Here is a 21,406-nt window from a genome sequence, read left to right as displayed (position 1 = left end):
CACCATGCAACAACAACCAATGTGCTTCTTCATTCATTACTCTGGTAAAGACAGTTATGCCGTGCTCCACATTGCATCCAACATCCCTAACAAATTGATGTTTATAATGTTATTGTCTGCTTGATTTACTGTAGGGCCTCGTTAGTCTGTTTGCACACAGAGATACTTTGCTCATAATGTGTAGAGAACTGTTCCTTGATGGATCGGCTATTGTACAACACACAGAGCTATTTTCCTTTATTTGTTGTTTGGTGAAGTTATGGGTCTAGTGGGATTATTCACAAAATTATCTGGTTATGAAATGTCATGGCAGACATTTTAGTTTCCATGTTTCACCTGAATTATTAAACGATTTATAATCCTAGGTCTGTTGTTGATAGGTGAAGTTATGGGTCCTACAGTAGATCTATGTTGTTGTTAGGTGAAGTTATGGGTCCTACAGTAGGTCTATGTTGTTGTTATGGGTCCTACAGTAGGTCTATGTTGTTGTTAGGTGAAGTTATGGGTCCTACAGTAGGTCTGTTGTTGTTAGGTGAAGTTATGGGTCCTACAGTAGGTCTATGTTATTGTTAGGTGAAGTTATGGGTCCTACAGTCGGTCTATATTATTGTTTGGTGAAGTTATGGCTGATGTTAACCAGTAAAATGCTCTTTGGCTAGCTTTAAGTGTTTTTTAAGTATATAGCAGTTGATTTGTGACAATAACACAAACATATTAACCAGGACATTCAAGCGAGCCTTACAATTATAATCCAAAAGTAATGTGAAATGCACTCATTAGCAACCTGGAAAATTGAGGTTATTTTTGCTGTCAGCCTATGAGAGCTCCCCTGAGTTTTCCCCCATGGTGGTGAATTAGTGAATAGCTACACAGAGCTTAATGTGAGTTTCCTTGAGTAGCACTCCTGATCTTGCGCTGTAATATTCAGAATAGATTGTGAAAAACTAAAATCTTTGCTCACCATTTTTGCTCCAGGCAGATATACTACATCCATAACTAGTGGTTTCCTCATTAGCAGGGAGGTGTTTCTGCATTCAATTGTTTGTGCATTGCCCTCGTGCTGCAATTTTAGCAAACACAGAAAAGGGCTTACATTGGAGACCAATAGTTGTCTGGCACACTGCTTAGGATTTCAACAACTTGAATAACTTATTTCTAGTTACCACTAACGTGAAAACAAGACAAAATATGACTTGTTGCTAACTTGACTGTCTTAATTGTCAAATAATTCAACAGACGTCAATTGTTGTACAACTTGGGTACGCTCTGGGCATCATCTTTTACCTCAAATTAACAGTGGATTTCTGCTGTTGTGGGCCTTTAACCATCTGACTTTGTTGTTCACACAGGAGAGAGACGGGACTATCGTGGATCCTCTGGGGAGCCTCAACAACCTCATGATGCTGATGCGGCAGAGAAGAGTCTCTCCACATCAGAACTCCTCAAGAAACACCAGCAGAGACCCACAGGGAAGAAATCTCACTGCTGCTCTGACTGTGGGAAGAGATTCACCTCATCAGGCATTAAAATTCATCAAAGAATTCCCACTGGATTCCCACTGGAGTCAAGCTGTCTTACTATACATCAGAGACTACACACAGGAGAGAAGCCTTATACCTGTGATCAATGTGGGAAGAGTTTTACTACATCTAGCTATCTAACTATACACCAGAGAACACACACAGGAGAGAAACGATATAGCTGTGATCAATGTGGAAAGGGTTTCGGTACATCTGGCTGTCTGACAAAACACCAGAGAACTCACACAGGAGAGAAACCTTACAGCTGTGATCAATGTGGGAAGAGATGTTCTACATCTGGCCATCTAACTATACACCAGAGAATACACACTGGAGAGAAACCATACAGCTGTGATCAATGTGGGAAGAGTTTTGCTGCATCTGGCAATCTGACTCTACACAAGAGAACACACACAGGAGAGAAACCTTATAGCTGTGATCAATGTGGAAAGAGTTTTACTCAGTTAACCAGCCTGACATCACACCAGAGAACACACACAGGAGAGAAACCTTATAGTTGTGGTCAATGTGGGAAGAGTTTTTGTACATCTGGCTGTCTGACAAAACACCGGAGAACACACACAGGAGAGAACCCTTATAGCTGTACTCAATGTGGGAAGAGTTTTACTCATTCAACCAGCCTGAAATTACACCAGAGAACACACACAGGAGAGAAACCTTATAGCTGTAATCAATGTGAGAAGAGTTTTTCTTCATTAGGCCTTCTGACTGTACACCAGAGAATACACATAGGAGAGAAACCTTATTGCTGTGATCAATGTGGGAGAAGTTTTACTCAGCTAGGCAGCCTGGTATCTCACCAGAGAACACACACAGGAGAGAAACCTCATAGATGTAATCAATGTGGGATGAGATACTCTGATAAAAGATCTCTGATTAAACATCAGAAAATACATGAAGGAGTTGTTTCATGATATCAATGAAATAATGTCACAATGTAGAATGTTTTACCAATGTAGAAGGAGTATTTTAATGATGTCATAATATAGAACCCTAAACGTTTGCCCTGTTCTATAAAAGGGGAAAGATCCAGGCTCTGAATTGAATTCAACAAAATGTGACTAACAAAAAAAGAGTTGTTACACTTCCCACGTTGGAAGGTCTTGAATCAAAATGCAACACTTCAAAATGTAGCAAGCTGTTTACCACATTGGTGACCTATTTGAATCAAAATGGAGCCAGCTGTTTTCTACAAATTGTCCTCTAACCAGAGATGTACACATTACTCCCAGATTTTGTGTGGTTTTTGAGCTGTTAATTTTAACAGGGCGTGCAACCTCCTCTCGCACAATTGATTTCAACATGATATCAATGAGTGATGACAAATAAGTGTTGCGTTCCTTTGTTTAGTGACCCCTAAATTTAAATGCATCACTCCAAAATGTAGCTGACTGTCTTCTGCAGGTTGTCCTCTAACCAGTGAGCTAAAAGATATCTCCCATTTCCATGTTTTTTGTTGTTAGTTTCAACAGCACGAACAACCTGATTTCCCCCCTAATCGATATCAGTGATTTATTGCTACTTGTCAAAACAACAGCGTTTCTGGTGCTTGTGCAGTTTATAAGGAGCTTGTTTTAAAAAATATTATTATTGTGGCAGATGTTTGTGTATATACCACATGTTAGGTTTTCAATTCATCCCAAACTGTTTCTGCATATTGGTTATTGATTTGTACATGTTAAAACTGTGTTTTGACATTGGGTATCCCACCTAGCAACTATGCAATCAAATATTTCATATTTACATTTCATGTAACATTTAGTAGTGATATTTATTCATGCAACCAACTGACAATTTTTGGGGTACAATTATATTGACATTGTTGCCCTGCTTTTAGAATATCAAGGTTAATTCTCACATGTGCCAACCCAAATGTACTAGAGCATGACATTGGGGACTGGGCCCCGATCCAACAACATGCCTATCGAGTGAACCCTGAAAAGAGAGAGAAGCTCCGCAGTGAGGTGGAAAGTTACTACGGATATTGCAAGAGTTTCCTCTTGAAATTAGACATGTCCGTGGTGAGGACAACTTGGTTGCTGATTGTTATGGGTGGGCAGTCAAAATGTTTTGTGTTTTGCGTTTAGCCAGTGCGTTGCCATGGATCACAATTTATTTTGACTGCGCGTTTTTCCATATTGGAGACGCGTTTTGTTTGGGCTCGTTCCAAGGGGACGAGAGTTCTAGAAGCTGGTGAGTTTTAGGAAGACGAGAGTTCTAGAAGCTATCTTTGTGGGAAAAATAAAACTTGTTTTTAATTGTTGTTAGACAGACACCATGTTTATATTGGTGAAGGTGAAGCATTGTAGTTGATTATAATGTGAAATGGAAGTTGTTTTCTGTTGGTGGTGAGCAAACTTGTCCATCAAAAATATAGGATATATTTGTTGTCTTAAAGGGGAAGGTTTTACAGGCTTTGGTTTTTCATTTATATTTTGAGGTTGGACTTAAGCACGTCTAGCTCGTTAGCACGTCTAGCTCGTTAGCACGTAGGACGCACTGATTGGTGTCACCTCGTTAGTCAGTATGTGTTACACCTGTGCTGCTTGTCCATCTCGTTAGTGGGAAGGTGTTTCACCTGAGCTGGTCCAGGTTCTATTTAAGAGTGTCTGGCCCAGTGATCCAGTTGTCTTGATAGATTTGGAGAGTCAACACCTTTAGTTGCTCCACCTTTTTGGTTTGCTTCCTGTCTTTAAGTTTGGTGTTGGTTTTTCTTTTGTTTGCCTCTTCTTGGGCAGATTTAGTGGGTCTCATGGTGGGTGACTTTTAGGTCCCAGTTGTTGTTACTAGTCAACTTTCAGTGAACACTGAGAGCAAAACTGCAACATTATGTTATAATACTTTTTTTGGATCAAATGGTTGTTTTATGCGACAGAATAGAGGGTTCTTAGAACTATTGTGTCTGTGTGTTCTACTGAGGATGGGCCTCTGGGAGAAAACACTGACAGGAGATTTACAATGTCTTTTGGGTGATAAAACCCAAAGAGACCGTATTCCAGAGCATGAGTTAATGTTTCTGTTCTATATGGTACCAGGGAGAGACGACCTCAGGGCCAGACCCTGGTCTCTACACAAAGAGTACTGTTTTTACAGCAGATACTGTCTGTTGAGAATTATAAGTATCTTTCACACAAATCTTAAACTTGTGACCCGTTCTATACATCTGTTGTTGGTCATGTAGGTTGAAAGGGGTGTATCTTGGCTGTAAAAGACCTTTGTACTTTTGTATCGTGGCTCTCAACGAATCATCTGGGGGTGATTTGTTGACCAGCCATCATCGTAGAGCACTCAATTGATTCACTTTATATGTGTGTTGTATTGACCTGCTCCCTTATTAATAAGTCAATAAATATTTAGATTTAAGTCTGACTTGTGTGATAAGTTTGTCTCCTCATTTGATATTAAAGAAATTAACCACATTTGGCGATGGGGATGTTAATCTTCACTTGGTGACCGCTCCTGACGACCTGGGTAAATGTTGCACCAGGGATCCCTCAAACTTGGGATCTCAGGGAGACCACACTTTGGGAATAGAGCAGATGGACCCACCTTTGATCTGAGAGGCAGCGAGTCGAGTCGATACAAAATCTCAAACCTAGTTTAAAAAAAAGAGGTGAGCGAAACACGCAAAATGTAGTTTTTAGAAAAGCCTCGTAGTGTGTATTCCTGTGTGAGGGGGGCACCTTGGAGGTGTAAACAGGACCCAATCAGGAGGCTCTGAGTGCGTATTCCTGTATTTTCCCAGTATGGGAGGAGTTGCTAGATTGATTGAATAAACCTTTTTCCATAAAGTTAGAGTGAAACAAGGTGGCTGATTAGCTGTTGATGTTGAAGAAGCGTCCCATCCACTAGATTATACGTCTCAGTGGCAAAATCACCTGAAAGACGCACATCGCATTCTGCTGACTGGAGTTGGTATCGCAGTTGAGAAAATACTTTGACAAAAAGCTAAAAAGCGACTGCCTCAAAAAACCAACGACTCCCTTTGACAGGCTATGTGGCATCAGAAACATTTATTATAGTGTAAAAATGTACGACAAAGTGTAGCTAAATAGAATAACTTTGGTCATACCCACTCAGCCCGTGACGTCGAATTATGGGCCATATCAGGTCTGTCTGTTGTGGCCGCTATTTCGCCCCAAAATAGTAATCACAAATTTGGCTGTGTGTAACTATGTAAATGTCTCTCGGACAAGGTAACTTTTATCAATATACACTCTAAAAAGTCAAAGTTCCTGGAGTATCCTTTAGGGGTTCTTCAAATTGAAACTGGGGGGGAACCCCTAAAAGTTATTCAAAGAACCTTTTGTGGGAACCCCTATAAGTTCTTTGAAGAACCCCTTATCATGGTTCCTCAAAGAACCTTTTGGGGTTCCTTTTTTTAACTCGCTGTCCACCCTCCCTCCATTATAAAAACATATTTTAATAACAACAATGACCATATTGATTTAAATAATTAATTGTTTATTTAGTGGCACCACAAATGTGAATTAATATTTAACAAACAATTTACCAAACAAAACTTTTCTGCAGACAAGTCAGACCATAATAAATAATATATTTACTTTGTATAGTGCTTTTCATGACATTTAAAATATATAAAATAATGATGTACAATAAAAACAACGTACATTAAAAATGAATCATAGGTAAACTAACAATATTGTAGACTTGATGCTAAATACAGATTTTTCCGCTTTAGTGTGTATATCATATCCACTTAGTAATGTTAGGAAGTTTGCCATCTTTATGACCGGCCCTGGTAACTTCACCCCAACTTATCTTATCCCCAGAACACAGTATCTTAAAAGTAAGTTTTTCTGACATTTTTTGGGAAATTTAAGGGAAAATAGAAAATACAGCCCTAGCAGAGCCTCAAGACCCATGGGGACGTCCTCGAGGGCGTGGATGTTCTCCCCATCAAAGGCCAGCAGGATTTCACTCTCATGGTGAAATGGATTTCCGCCGATGGTCTTTTTGTCTATATCCATTCCATGGACTTGATTCATTTCTGAGAAGATCTGAAAAGATCATTTGCACACATTTGTATGCTAATAGATGTCAGTTTGTATTGACTGCTATGTAGGTTAAATGTACACTTCAAATGCAGCTGTCCTACAACAGATCTGTACCTTCTTCTTGATCCCAATTGCATTGTGTCCATGTTCTGTCCTATAAGGATTTCAAAGGAGGAGAAAATGTGTCAGAGAATAGTCTTACTATAGTCTTACATTTACATGTAAATGTCTTACAAGCATTAATCTATATATATATATATTAAATACATATTGAAAGATAAATGGCATCAACATACAATTGAATGTAAAATAGAAGAACATATTGGAGAAAGCACTAGCCAATACAGTACTGCCATACAGTAACAGTACTGCCATACAGGCCTAATATCACATTTCAAGATATCTTTGTTCACAAATTGTTTAATTTTTTATCAGGCTGACTTGAAAGATTATACGCAACATTTTGCTGCGTGGCAATACTGTGTTTGGATTCTGAAGGGCATTTATACTAAAGAGGTAGTCTAGACACTGTATTAATACCATTATGCATTTGAATCCCATCTACAGCTACCATCTAAGATATTAATTTCCCTCCACAAGGGGGCGCACATGTAACGTTTCCAAAATGGGATAGTATTGTACATGTAACGTTTCCAAAATGGGATAGTATTGTCCATGTAACGTTTCCAAAATGGGGTAGTATTGTCCATGTAACGTTTCCAAAATGGGATAGTATTGTCCATGTAACGTTATGCCCCCTTGTGAGTTAATAGTATTGCATGCTGTAGCAGGCTATATAAAGAGGAAGACCTCCATTGACGATTCAGTTCGTTGTAACATCTCGTCTGGACAGGTCACCGTCCTTAGTTAGTTAGTTAGTTAACTTTAGCTAGTTCATTATCACAAAAGTGAGAACTGCTCTAGATTGGAAACTTACGTTAATAAGTGTAAAGCCATGTTGACTTTATGGAAACGATATACAATATATGGGAAAGAATATAGTTGAGGGAAATAATCCAAACCTAGGTGTGCCTAGTTAGGACATAACGTTAGCTAGCTAGATAACGGTACTGTACTGTAGCTCATACAACGCCGACGGTCAAACCCGGCTTTCTAATATTTACGGTAATTAACTATAGTAACGTTATGGAAGATATTCACAGAAAACCCTCATTGTCTTCGTTATTCATTATTAGTATGTTATATTATTATAATAAATTATTTCGAGACATATTCAGAGCCAAACATCAACCCAATTTAACCTTTTTAACTGTTGTCGCATCCAAACTTTCCACCATCGTTTTCAGTTGTAATTGCGAAGTTCCCGGAAGAAGTCCAGCAACAACGGAGGTTCCTCGATGAACCCACCTTCTAACAAGTTCTTTGAAGAACCTTTTTGGGCTGTTTTTCATTGACCAAGAACCCTACGGTTCTTAGGGGATCTGAGAACAACTCCAGTTGAACCCTTCATTTTTAGAGTTGTAGTCGGATCTATTTACTCTCAGATTCAAAACATGATGATTAGCATCAACGATCAAGTCAGCTGCTGCTGCTCCTATACAGTATGAGGTGAGACGGTGAACTGACGTTGAACCGGGCAGTCAGCTGCTGCTGCTCCAATACAGTATGAACACACAACACTATGTTTGGAGAACAAAAGGCACAGCACACCAGCATCAAAACCTCGTCCCAACTGTAAAGTCTGGTGGAGGGAGCATCATGGTTTGGGGCTGCTTTGCTGCCTCAGGGTCAGCCTTCCTCTCCTCTGAAGACCCAGTGAGGGTGGAGCTCAGTCAGAGAGCTGTTGAGGGACTGGTTAGGAAGAACACTTCTACAGCCAGAGAGGTGAGAGGTCACACATGGTTTAGATGGTAAATATTTATGTCCCCTTAGCGGTTCATCACATTTACATTTACATTTAAGTCATTTAGCAGACGCTCTTATCCAGAGCCATCACGTAGGCAAAAGGGAATATGTTCCATCATCTATGTTTATTTACATTAGTGCAAATTGTTCACTGATATGGGTGTAATTTCACACCCCTTTTGGCTGTATGAAAGTTAATTTCCCCTCAGGCACACACATTTGTTCTTTGATGTGGTCCCGTGTGGCTCAGTTGGTAGAGCATGGCGCTTGCAACGCCAGGGTTGTGGGTTCATTCCCCACGGGGGGACCAGGATGAATATGTATGAACTTTCCAATTTGTAAGTCGCTCTGGATAAGAGCGTCTGCTAAATGACTTAAATGTTAAATGTAAATGTTATTACCCGAGCTACTGCCTGTTCAGTCCGCTATCATCCAGAAGGCGAGGTCAGTACAGGTGCATCAAAGCTGGGACCGAGAGACAGAAGCTGTTTTTCCATCACTAACACAGAGAGGCTGCTGCCTACATACACAGACTTGAAATCATTGGCCACTTCAAGGAATGGAACACTAGTCACTTTAATAATGTTTACATATCTGGCATTACTCATCTCATATGTATATACTGTATTCTATCCTATTCTATCCTGATGTACTGGCCTGTCTGCTGGTAGCGCCTCCATGCTCTGGACACTACGCTGACAGACACAGCAAACCTTCTTCCCACAGCTCGCATTGATGTGCCATCCTGGATGAGCTGCACTACCTGAGCCACTTGTGTGGGTTGTAGACTCCGTATCATGCTACCACTAGAGTGAAAGCACCGCCAGCATTCAAAAGTGACCAAAACATCAGCCAGGAAGCATAGGAACTGAGAAGTGGTCACCACCTGCAGAATCACTCCTTTATTGGGGGTGTCTTGCTAATTGCCTATAATTTCCACCTTTTGTCTATTCCATTTGCACAACAGCATGTGAAATTTATTGTCAATCAGTGTTGCTTCCTAAGTGGACAGTTTGATTTCACAGAAGTGTGATTGACTTGGAGTTACATTGTGTTGTTTAAGCGTTCCCTTTATTTTTTTGAGCAGTGTATAAGGCTTCTCTCCTGTGTGTTCTCTGGTGTGAAGTCAGCTGGCTAGATGTAGTAAAACTCATCCCACATTGATCACAGATATAAGGCTTCTCTCCTGTGTGTATTCTCTGGTGTGAAGTCAGAGAGCTAGATGTAGTAAAACTCTTCCCACATTGATCACAGCTATAAGGTTTCTCTCCTGTGTGTGTTCTCTGGTGTATTTTAAGTTCTGATGAAGATGTGCAACCTTTCCCACAGTCAGAGCAGAACTGAGATTTCTTCCCTGTGGGTCTCCACTGGTGTTTCTTGAGGTGTTTCGACGTGGAGAGACTCTTCTCTGCCTCGTCAGCATCATGAGGTAGTTGAGGCTCCCTAGAGGATCCACGATAGTCACGTCTCTTTCCTGTGTGAACAACAAGTCAGACAGGTGGCTTAAGGCCCACAACAGCAGAAATCCACTGTAAAAGGTGATGTGTAGCCATGATGTTGTACAAACAATGACGTCTGTAATGAATGTTCATTATTTGACATTTGTCTTAAGATTGTCAAGTGAACAACAATAGTCATATAACGTGTAAGGTAACTTATTTGAAAAGTCATTACTTCATTACATTGCTCAACATTTGTCATAATTATTTAAAGCAGTTCATTTGTATCCGCTCTCTCGGACTTCGGCTGCATATTTTCAACCATTTTCTTCAAATCTGAAAACGTTGAAGCCACGCTCATTTTCTGAAGAATTGCTTTATGTGCCCTAAAGTACTGCGTGTATACTTCGTATTTTGGCGAATTTAGTACGACATCCGGGAACTTTTGGCTTACTAACTACATCATACTATGACCAATAAGCAGACTATATACTCAATTAACATCACAAATAGTACAGTTAGTATGAGTATTCTAACACAGCTCAGGACTCTGGGCAGCCATTTTGTTTGTTTAAAAACTAGGTTGCCCCTTTAAAAAAAGCCACACAACAATCAATCAACCAATCTGCAGTTCAACCCATAACAAAGCTGTAATTCCACCACTGTTTTGGTAATAAGATGATGGGGCTGGAGAAATTTAACTACTCTCAAATTCATAGACAGACCTATGGATGAAAGGACTGATCATCCATGATATCAACATTATAGTTTTAACCATGTTGAGGCTATACAGTGCTGGTTTACATTGTTTCTAAACATTGGAGTAAAAAAAGCTTATTTGGGGATCTGATGGGATAAAAACAGTTGAACTAAGCTCATGAGGCATGTGTTATATTCTTCAAGAATCAATGGCTATAAAAAAAATATAATATATATATATATATATATATAAATAAATACTTTTAAAGTCAAAATATGGATGTAGCAATTGCAGATTTCCGCTTTAACACCAAGCATCAGTTCAACAACCACAGAGTTTGTGCTTCTGTTAAGACAGTACTTACGTTCATCGTCAGTCTCCTCTTCTTTCACTGAAACGTCGTCATCCTCTTTCACTCTGAACGCGTCTTCCTCTTCTTTAGCTGAAACGTCTTTCTCTTCTTCTTTCACGGTAACAGCTTCACCTTCTACTTGTTTTTGCATTGTAACTGCCTCCTCTTTCACGAGAGCTTCTTTCTCCATCCAGCAGACCTTATCTTCTTCAGCAGGAACCGGGTTAAGTTTGAGACTGGAGCTATGAGGCATGTACTGAAGTCGCTAAGTGGTATAATTCAAAGGAGTGTCACTTTATCAGCAGCACGTGATCAACGACGTCTGAAGAATAATTTCGTCGAACACCTGATTGGTTTGGTATTGGGCTCGTTCGACATTGCAGCCGACAGTGCAGGTGGCTGCTGACTGCTGACTGACTAATTTACAAATCACCTTACATCATAAATAACTACTCATTATTATTTATAAATCAGTCAGCCAGTCACCGTTTACCCACAACGCAGCATGGATTTGATGCTCTCGAACACGGCCAGTGGTTTAATATATGACATAATGGCTACGCTGCTACGGCGTGTGACTTCATCTATAAAATGTGGCTGTTCTAAATTCTGTGTCGCTCAAAGCCTTGAGTAATGAACCTATTTTTGACACAATTGGCGCGAAAGCATCAATGCGTCAGGAAGCTTTATTTCCCCATCACTACTTTTCAGCATGTTTTCTGTGAATTAGACTACGGGAGTTTTGTAACTTTTTCCACGTTGGCTTACTGTTAGTTGGGTTCTGATTGGTCTCCGGTAGTTGGTCTCGCTGACCATAGCCGTGCTGGTTGGCTACGCTGGTTAGGCTAATGCTAAATAGCTAATGTTAGCTGGCTGGCGTAGATAACTGCATTTAGCTAATGTTAGCTGGCTGGCTAAGATAACTGCATATAGCTAATGTTAGCTGGCTAAGATAACTGCATATACCTAATGTTAGCTGGCTGGCTAAGATAACTGCATATACCTAATGTTAGCTGGCTGGCTAAGATAACTGCATATAGCTAATGTTAGCTGGCTGGCTAAGATAACTGCATATAGCTAATGTTAGCTGGCTGGCTAAGATAACTGCATACAGCTAATGTTAGCTGGCTGGCGTAGATAACTGCATATAGCTAACATTATTTGCACCCCGCTAACTAGCTAGCCATTTCACATCGGTTACAAATGGTGAAGGAGGGTCAGAAGTACGTTGAAATTAAGCAGTTTTCAAGTCATTGAAAAAAATCGACCTGAAAAGACCTTTTCAACTTTCACTTTCAACTACAAAGGAACATATATTGGACGTTGTCTTCTTTTCAACGTCTTTTGAATGACATTTTGCTAAATGGGAATAGCAATGTCAAAACACAGGTTTAATGTGTCCAAATCAATAACCAATATGCAGAAACAGTTTGGGATATATTGAAAACCTAAACATTTTGGAGTCTTTCATTGTGATTCCAGTGGGTCACCAACGTGGTAAAAAGCTAGCTACATTGTGATTCCAGTGGGTCACCAATGTGGTAAACAGCTAGCTACATTGTGATTCCAGTGGGTCACCAGCGTGGTAAACAGCTAGCTACATTGTGATTCCAGTGGGTCACCAACGTGGTAAACAGCTAGCTACATTGTGATTCCAGTGGGTCACCAACGTGGTAAACAGCTAGCTACATTGTGATTCCAGTGGGTCACCAACGTGGTAAACAGCTAGCTACATTGTGATTCCAGTGGGTCACCAACGTGGTAAACAGCTAGCTACATTGTGATTCCAGTGGGTCACCAACGTAGTAAACAGCTAGCTACATTGTGATTCCAGTGGGTCACCAACGTGGTAAACAGCTAGCTACATTGTGATTCCAGTGGGTCACCAACGTGGTAAATAGCTAGCTACATTGTGATTCCAGTGGGTCACCAACGTGGTAAACAGCTAGCTACATTGTGATTCCAGTGGGTCACCAACGTGGTAAACAGCTAGCTACATTGTGATTCCAGTGGGTCACCAACGTGGTAAACAGCTAGCTACATTGTGATTCCAGTGGGTCACCAACGTGGTAAACAGCTAGCTACATTGTGATTCCAGTGGGTCACCAACGTGGTAAACAGCTAGCTACATTGTGATTCCAGTGGGTCACCAACGTGGTAAACAGCTAGCTACATTGTGATTCCAGTGGGTCACCAACGTGGTAAATAGCTAGCTACATTGTGATTCCAGTGGGTCACCAATGTGGTAAACAGCTAGCTACATTGTGATTCCAGTGGGTCACCAACATGGTAAACAGCTAGCTACATTGTGATTCCAGTGGGTCACCAACGTGGTAAACAGCTAACTACATTGTGATTCCAGTGGGTCACCAACGTGGTAAACAGCTAGCTACATTGTGATTCCAGTGGGTCACCAACGTGGTAAACAGCTAGCTACATTGTGATTCCAGTGGGTCACCAACGTGGTAAACAGCTAGCTACATTGTGATTCCAGTGGGTCACCAACGTGGTAAACAGCTAGCTACATTGTGATTCAAGTGGGTCACCAACATGGTAAGTGTAACACAACTCTTTTTTGTTAGTCACTTTTTGTTAAATCACATAAATAAGAACTCTTTCAATTCAGAGCCTGGATTTTTTCCCTGAGGGTAAAATCAATTGAACAGGGGGCAAACATTTAGGGTTCTACATTGACATTCATTAAAATACTCCTACTACAATGTTAAAATACTCTACATTGTGACATTATTTAATTATTTAATTGATATCATGAAAAAATTCCTTCATGTATTTTCTGATGTTTGATCAGAGATCTTTTACTAGAGTATCTCTTCCCACATTGATCACAGCTATAAGGTTTCTGTCCTGTGTGTTTTCCCTGGTGTAATGTCAGCTGGCTAGATTGACAAAAACTCTTTCCACATTGACCACAGCTAAAAGGTTTCTCTCCTGTGTGTGTTCTCTGGTGTAATGTCAGCTGGCTAGATTGACCAAAACTCTTTCCACATTGACCACAGCCATAAGGTTTCTCTCCCGTGTGTGTTCTCCGGTGTAAAGTCAGAGAGCCAGATGTAGTAAAACTCTTCCCACATTGATCACAGCTATAAGGTTTCTCTCCTGTGTGTATTCTCTGGTGTATTGTCAGCTGGCCAGATGTTGTAAAACACTTCCCACATTGATTACAGCTGCAAGATTTCTCTCCTGTGTGTATTCTCTGGTGTAAAGTCAGCTGGCCAGATGTAGTAAAACTCTTCCCACATTGATCACAGCTATAAGGTTTCTCTCCTGTGTGTGTTCTCTGGTGTAAAATCAGAGAGCCAGATGTAGTAAAACTCTTCCCACATTGATTACAGCTAAAAGATTTCTCTCCTTTGTGTGTTCTCTGGTGTAAAGTCAGAGAGCCAGATGTAGTAAAACTCTTCCCACATTTATTACAGCTATAAGGTTTCTCTCCTGTGTGTATTCTCTGGTGTATTTTAAGTTTTACTGAAGAGTTGAATCTTTTCCCACAGTCAGAGCAGCAGTTAGATTTCTTCCCTGTGGGTCTCTGCTGGTGTTTCTGGAGGAGTTGTGATGTGGAGAGACTCTTCTCTGCCTCGTCAGCATCAGGATGTTGTTGAGGCTCCCCAGAGGATCCACGATTGTCCCGTCTCTCACCTGTGTGAACGACAAAGTCAGACAGATGGTTAAAGGCCCACAACAGCAGAAATCCACTGTTTAGTTGAGGTAAAAGGTGATGCCCATGATGTTGTGCAACAATGTACGTCTGTTAAATTTCACAATTAAGACAGTCAAGTTAGTAACAAGTCATATTTTGTCTTGTTTTCACATTAGTGGTAACTAGAAATACGTTATTCATGTTGTTGAAATCCTAAGCAGTGTGCCAGTGTGACAACTATTGGTTTCCAATGTAGGCCCTTTTCGGTGTTTGATAAAATTGTGGCACGAGGTCAATGCACACACAATTTGATTGCAGAAACTCCTCCCTGCTACTGAAGGAAACTCACATTAAGCTCTGTGTCTATTCACTAATTCACCACCGTGGGGGAAAACTCAGGGGAGTTCTCATAGGCTGACAGCAATAATAGCCTCCATTTCCAGGTTGAATATGAGTGCATTTCACATTACTATTGGATTATAAATAGACTCACTTGGATGTCCTGCTTAATATGTTTGTGTTTTTGTCGCAAATCAACTGCTTTATACTTATAAAACACTTCAACCAGTAAAATGCTCTTTAGCTAGCTTTTCTATCAGCCTGAAACTGAGGGTTTGTACATTAAGTGTTTAACAAATTGGCCCATAACTTCACCTAACAACAACATAGACCTACTGTAGGACCCATAACTTCACCTAACAACAACATAGACCTACTGTAGGACCCATAACAACAACATAGACCTACTGTAGGACCCATAACTTCACCTAAAAACAACACTTTGAAAAAACACTTACGTAAAAAAAAGCTTTTAACATATAACTATTTCTCTCTATACCATTTGTATTTCATGAACATTTTTATTTCTTTCTTTAATATTTTTGTACCTTTATTTTAATTGGCAAGTCAGTTAAGAACAAATTCGTATTTTCAATGGCAGCCTAGGAACAGTGGGTTAACTGCCTGTTCAGGGGTAGAACGACAGATTTGTACCTTGTCAGCTCGGGGATTTGAACTTGCAACCTTTCGGTTACTAGTCCAACGCTCTAACCACTAGGCTACCCTGCCACCCCGAATGTTCTCATAGGCACTATAGCTAATCTTGGGAGTTGATAGGCTCTATCAAAATCAAATCATAGACTTAATTATAACATAACACACAGAAATACGAGCCTTAGGTCATATTCAATTTAATACCGCTCTTCACAGACCCAGGAAGGGGCGGGGACAAACAAGTGTTGCACCTCGTTTCCCTCCTTCAGGGAACAGTAAAATATAGTCATAAAGGTACACTCCCTTTCAGTAGGTCAACTTCGGGACAACATACTATGGGGAAATAAAATCATTCCCCATGCCGAACCAAACGGACACTAAATGAAACGACCCCTGGCAGACCACCTAGCCCTGACCCTGCAAGATGCATCAGTTGTCAATTTATTAATTGTCTTTTGTTTGAAACACTCCTGTCAATGTTGAGTAAGGACGCACACCTGATTACACATATAGAAGTAGGATTAATCTATCTGGCATGCACACAAATGTAGATCTATAAATGTGCCCATTTGGGGATGTCTGATAGTATTTCTCATTGTCTTAACGCTGCACCACTAATGAGTTGTGGAGCTTCTCAAAGTGTTTTTTCTTCACCTCAAACAGCAAGTAAACAAAGTCTAATCAAAATCAATTGCGAATGACAATAGTTCCTCAAAGTATTTAATAAAAGATTTCCAGCTCTCGCCCTTTCAATAACCACTCGGCATAAAAGGGAAAAATGTAATGCTCTGATCCAGTGGAAATGTCATAAAATACCTGATTACTTCTTATCCTTTGTACAAATAGCCATCAGCTGTGGCTGTCCCGAACTCACTGGCGTGGGAAACTCTGAGGGCCCAGAATATTTTATACAATATTGCAAGCTTGCTATCTGGAGTTTTGGGCCGACCCAGTTGATAGTTGATACAATGTTTCAAGTTTGTTGTAGACAGGCCATGTGCAGAAAATGTGATTTATAGGATATTTATTTTTAAATCAGGAAATTTTCTACCTGCAGGCTGCAATGTTTTTAATTGTCGGCTTTATGTAGGCTATTTTTACATAGTTGGCAATGGCAATGAAAATCACTTTTAGATTTGTATAATTTTAATTTAGATTAAATGTAGGTTAACCACAGACAATGATTTTGAGATACTACTATAAATGAAATGAAACTGTTCCACGAAAATGTGCATATGAAAATCATAACTGGCACGCGGATTGGTAGAAATGGTAAGATAACTTGGCACTCCAAATGGAAAAGGTTGCCGATCGCTGGTGTAGCCCATTACCGGAAACTTCAGGAGCATAACGGCAGAATTTCTCTCTTCTGGTTAGGTTATCTTGATCTCTGGCTCCCTCGAGTCATTTGTGTGTCTTAATTATTTAATCAAACAGCGTGCTTAAAGCATCAGACCAGTTCAGTACATATAGTTGATTTAATTAAAACACATGGGGTGTGTCTATATATGGAAAAATACACATATAACATTTCTACCAATCGGTTGGTAGAAAGAAAAGATGACTCTTGGTTGACCAAGATTTTTTTAGTTGGGGCCCTAGTGCATTCATTAAGTTCAGGCCGCTTCCCTTTTTACACATTTTGTTACTTATTCTAAATTAGATTTTTTTTAAACAATTAAATGAAAATGTTAAATGTTTTAGAAATGCTTGAGACTCAAATAAATCGATTAATCATGTTGAGGATATACAGTGTTTGTTAACACATTTGATAAACATAGGAGTAAAAAAGCTTATATTTTGGGTTCTGATGGGGTACGACAGTTGAACTAAGCTCATGAGGAATTTATAAGTGAATTCTTCAAGATACAATGGGTACATATCATTAATGTATAAGTCCCAAAATGGATGTAACAACTGCTGATTGCCCCTTTAAGACTACATATTGGGCTAATCTAATAGGAGATATTGAGGACTACAGTATTTCAGGCCATGTTATTGGATGCATTTGATCAATTGTTAACGTTTTGTTGATGGTCCACTCTTGATGTTCTACACGTTACAGTGTAGCTTCAGCCATTCCTACAGAACAACATTAAAGTGTAGAACCCTTTTACTGCATATTGGTTCAACGACTGCAGAGACGGTACTTACTGGGGTTAAACGGATCTCCAACCTCCTCTTCTTCCTCCAATGTGACAGTAATCTCCCCCTCCTCCTCTTTCACACCAAAAACTGCATCCTCCTCTTTCTCTTCCTCCTCTTCTTTTACTGTAACATCTTCCTCTTCTTTCACTGTAACCTCTTTCACATCCTCCTCTTCTTTTACTGTAACATCCTCCACCTCTTTCTCTTCCTCCTCTTCTTTTACTGTAACATCCTCCTCCTCTTTCACTCTGAACGCGTCTTCCTCTTCTTTCACTGTAACGTCTTTCTCTTCTTCTTTCACTGTAACAGCCTCACCCTCTACTTCTTGTTTTACTGTGATATCCTCTTCTTCCTTCTCCTCTTTCACGACAATGTTCAGCCCCAGAGCTTCTTTCTCCGTCCAGCAGATCACCTCTTCTTTAACAAGAGGGGAGTAGTTTAGGGAGCTCATGGTCGGGGATGTTAGCTAGCTAGCTATCATTAGCGACTAGGCTAGTGCTAACTTAACCAGCCAGCTACTATAGCTGACTAATACAAAATAACGTAATATTAAATTAAATAGGTTAACAAGTAGATACGACCTAAGTGTGTCGAAAACACAGTAGCTAATATACACCGAAAGCGTATAAATAGCTTGAATCTTTCGGCTATGTTGGCTAGCAAGCTACCGAGGTGGTTGACGAGCTGTTTATGAAGAACCGTCCACTAGATTATACGTCACGCTGGCAGCATCGCCTGAAAGACGCACATCGCCGTCTGCTGACTGGAGGGGAAACGCAGTTGAGGATCATATTTTATTTTCAGACAAAGATTATTTTAAATGGATTTAATTAAATAATACTATTATATTGAGAGATACAAAGACAGGAATGTGTTGATCGATTAGTGCAAATAAAAAATGTTTATTGCAGCACATTTAAGGCAGTTTCATTAAGTCAAACTAAATCTAAATAAGTAGCTAGCTACTGTAGGTCTATACTACTGCTACGTGGCGTAACAATACATCATGTAGATGTATATAATGAACAGACTAGGTCTATACTGCTCCTACATGGTTTAACAATACATAATGTAGATGTATATAATGAACAGACTAGGTCTATACTGCTCCTACATGGTGTAACAATACATCATGTAGATGTATATAATGAACTGACTAGGTCTATACTGCTCCTACATGGTGTAACAATACATCATGTAGATGTATATAATGAACAGACTAGGTCTGTACTGCTCCTACATGGTGTAACAATACATCATGTAGATGTATATAATGAACAGACTAGGTCTATACTGCTCCTACATGGTTTAACAATACATCATGTCGATGTATATAATGAACAGACTAGGTCTATACTGCTCCTACATGGTGTAACAATACATCATGTAGATGTATATAATGAACTGACTAGGTCTATACTGCTCCTACATGGTGTAACAATACATCATGTAGATGTATATAATGAACAGACTAGGTCTGTACTGCTCCTACATGGTGTAACAATACATCATGTAGTATATAATGAACAGGCTAGGTCTATACTGCTCCTACATGGTGTAACAATACATCATATAGATGTATATAATGAACAGACTAGGTCTAGACTGCTCCTACATGCTGTAACAATACATCATGTAGATGTATATAATGAACAGACTAGGTCTATACTGCTCCTACATGGTGTAACAATACATCATGTAGATGTATATAATGAACAGACTAGGTCCATACTGCTCCTACATGGTGTAACAATACATCATGTAGATGTATATAATGAACAGACTAGGTCTATACTGCTCCTACATGGTGTAACAATACATCATGTAGATGTATATAATGAACAGACAAGGTCTATACTGCTTCTACATGGTGTAACAATACATTATGTAGATGTACACTACCGTTCAAAAGTTTGGGGTCCTTGTTTTTTTAAAGAAAATCATAGTATACTATAAATGAATTTTTTTTCCATTTATTTACCTGTTTTTGCCATGTCATTATGGGGTAATGTGATGTCTTATGGGGTATTGTGATGTCATTATTGGGTATTGTGTAGATTGATGAGGGGAAAAACGATTTAATCAATTTTAGAATAAGGCTGTAACGTAACAAAATGTGTAAAAAGTGAAGGGGTCTGAATGCTTTCCGAATGCATTTTATATATAAGGGCAGTACTTAGTGACATCACTTCATGAAACAGGAGGTACAAATATATAACATAGTTTCACAGTATCAACATTCAATGTATCAAAATATATGACCAAGCTGGAAGTGGAAACGCCAGCCCAGCCACAATCCTAGAGGTTCACTGATGATCAACCTCCTCCTTCACATCTGACTCCTGATGATCAACCTCCTCCTTGTCATCTGACTCCTGATGATCAACCTCCTCCTTCACATCTGACTCCTGATGATCAACCTCCTCCTTCACATCTGACTCCTGATGATCAACCTCCTCCTTCACATCTGACTCCTGATGATCAACCTCCTCCTTTACATCTGACTCCTGATGATCAACCTCCTCCTTCACATCTGACTCCTGATGATCAACCTCCTCCTTCACATCTGACTCCTGATGATCAACCTCCTCCTTCACATCTGACTCCAGTGATCAATCCAGAGCGTCTTCTTTTTTGGGGAACCCCGATGGACGACGTCATCGAATAGGACGTCATCACCACCACCGCCCACAAGTTAATTGTCTTTCAGGTTATCAATGGGAAGAACATTAGCAATATGTCCTGTCTGGTAACTTGTCTCGTTCAAAGGATTCACATTGGAGGGTGCACAGGGAGACACCCCATTAAACAAACTCAGTTGATCTTAAACTGCAGAAACACTTTTGGAAGTCTATAACTGCATCAAAGTCTGTGGCCTGTGATGTTGGGACAAATGATAGTCCCTTATTATACAAGAGACAAAATTCACAAATTCTAAAGCACAACGGCAGAGTCATGTCTTCAGTGTAAAACTAACAATGACTCAATAATCCTTCTGGGAATGTTATGATGTCATAAAGTTATGGACGGAGTTAGAAAGTTGGCTGTCAGAAGTACAGTTATACAATGTAAAATTACTTTTAATCTGTCTGTCTGTATATTTCAAAACATGGCATTTGGGGGTGCAGTGAGATACCCCAGAGTTGGACGATACTTTTCTCATAAATCATCTTAAATATTACACTTAATTAAACCTGGAAATCAACCAATCCTCTGTTGTTAATTCAATAGAAAGGTCAAATGCTTTATTATCTAAAAGTTGAAAGTGACGGAGAGAAATAAAATGGTGCTGATGCGGGCTGGAGATGGGGGTGTGTTCTAATGGGTCTGGACAGGTGTGATGTAGTTAATGGAGATGGGGGTGTGTTCTAGTGGGTCTGGGCAGGTGTGATGTAGTTAATGGAGATGGGACTGTGTTCTAGTGGGTCTGGGCAGGTGTGATGTAGTTAATGGAGATGGAGGTGTGTTCTAGTGGGTCTGGGCAGGTGTGATGTAGTTAATGGAGATGGGACTGTGTTCTAGTGGGTCTGGGCAGGTGTGATGTAGTAGTGATTTGTAGATCAATCAGTCGCCTGCAGTGTCAAACCAGCCCAATACCAAACTAATCAGGTGGTTGTTCGACGAAATGAAGCTTCACGTGCTGCTGATAAAGTGCTCCAGCACACTGCTTTGAAGTTTACTGCTTTCAAGG

The 21,406-nt window shown here is 39.9% G+C and overlaps 4 protein-coding genes across 5 annotated transcripts in view; 2 read left to right on the top strand and 2 right to left on the bottom strand.

Annotated features, from left to right (window-relative positions):
- Positions 1-18,478, bottom strand: part of LOC139549320 (zinc finger protein 664-like) — a 110,429-nt gene extending 91,951 nt beyond the window's left edge. For both annotated transcript variants that reach the window (XM_071359685.1, XM_071359663.1), the window contains exon 1: positions 17,722-18,478. In XM_071359685.1, coding sequence (XP_071215786.1) covers positions 17,722-18,166 — 445 coding nt within the window. In that variant the 5' untranslated portion in view covers positions 18,167-18,478. The remainder of the gene's footprint in view (positions 1-17,721) is intronic.
- The window catches only part of LOC139548133 (zinc finger protein ZFP2-like), a 176,629-nt gene that overhangs the window by 16,804 nt on the left and 138,419 nt on the right, over positions 1-21,406 (top strand). The gene's annotated exons all lie outside the window — the stretch shown is intronic.
- LOC139548778 (zinc finger protein ZFP2-like) overlaps positions 1-21,406 on the top strand; it is a 497,157-nt gene that overhangs the window by 385,212 nt on the left and 90,539 nt on the right. The window lies entirely within an intron of this gene.
- On the bottom strand, positions 12,104-16,895 carry LOC139552496 (zinc finger protein 180-like). Its single transcript, XM_071364296.1, has 2 exons — positions 16,850-16,895; positions 12,104-14,576 (listed from the first exon to the last, which is right to left on the bottom strand). Exons 1-2 carry the CDS (start codon positions 16,893-16,895, stop codon positions 13,684-13,686), a joined length of 939 nt encoding a protein of 312 aa, XP_071220397.1. The 3' UTR covers positions 12,104-13,683.

The sequence above is a fragment of the Salvelinus alpinus genome, chromosome 2 (genome assembly GCF_045679555.1).
Source record: "Salvelinus alpinus chromosome 2, SLU_Salpinus.1, whole genome shotgun sequence".
Taxonomy (NCBI): Eukaryota; Metazoa; Chordata; class Actinopteri; order Salmoniformes; family Salmonidae; genus Salvelinus; species Salvelinus alpinus.
Note: the sequence above shows the minus strand (reverse complement) of the source record. Positions and strands in the feature narration are given on the sequence as shown.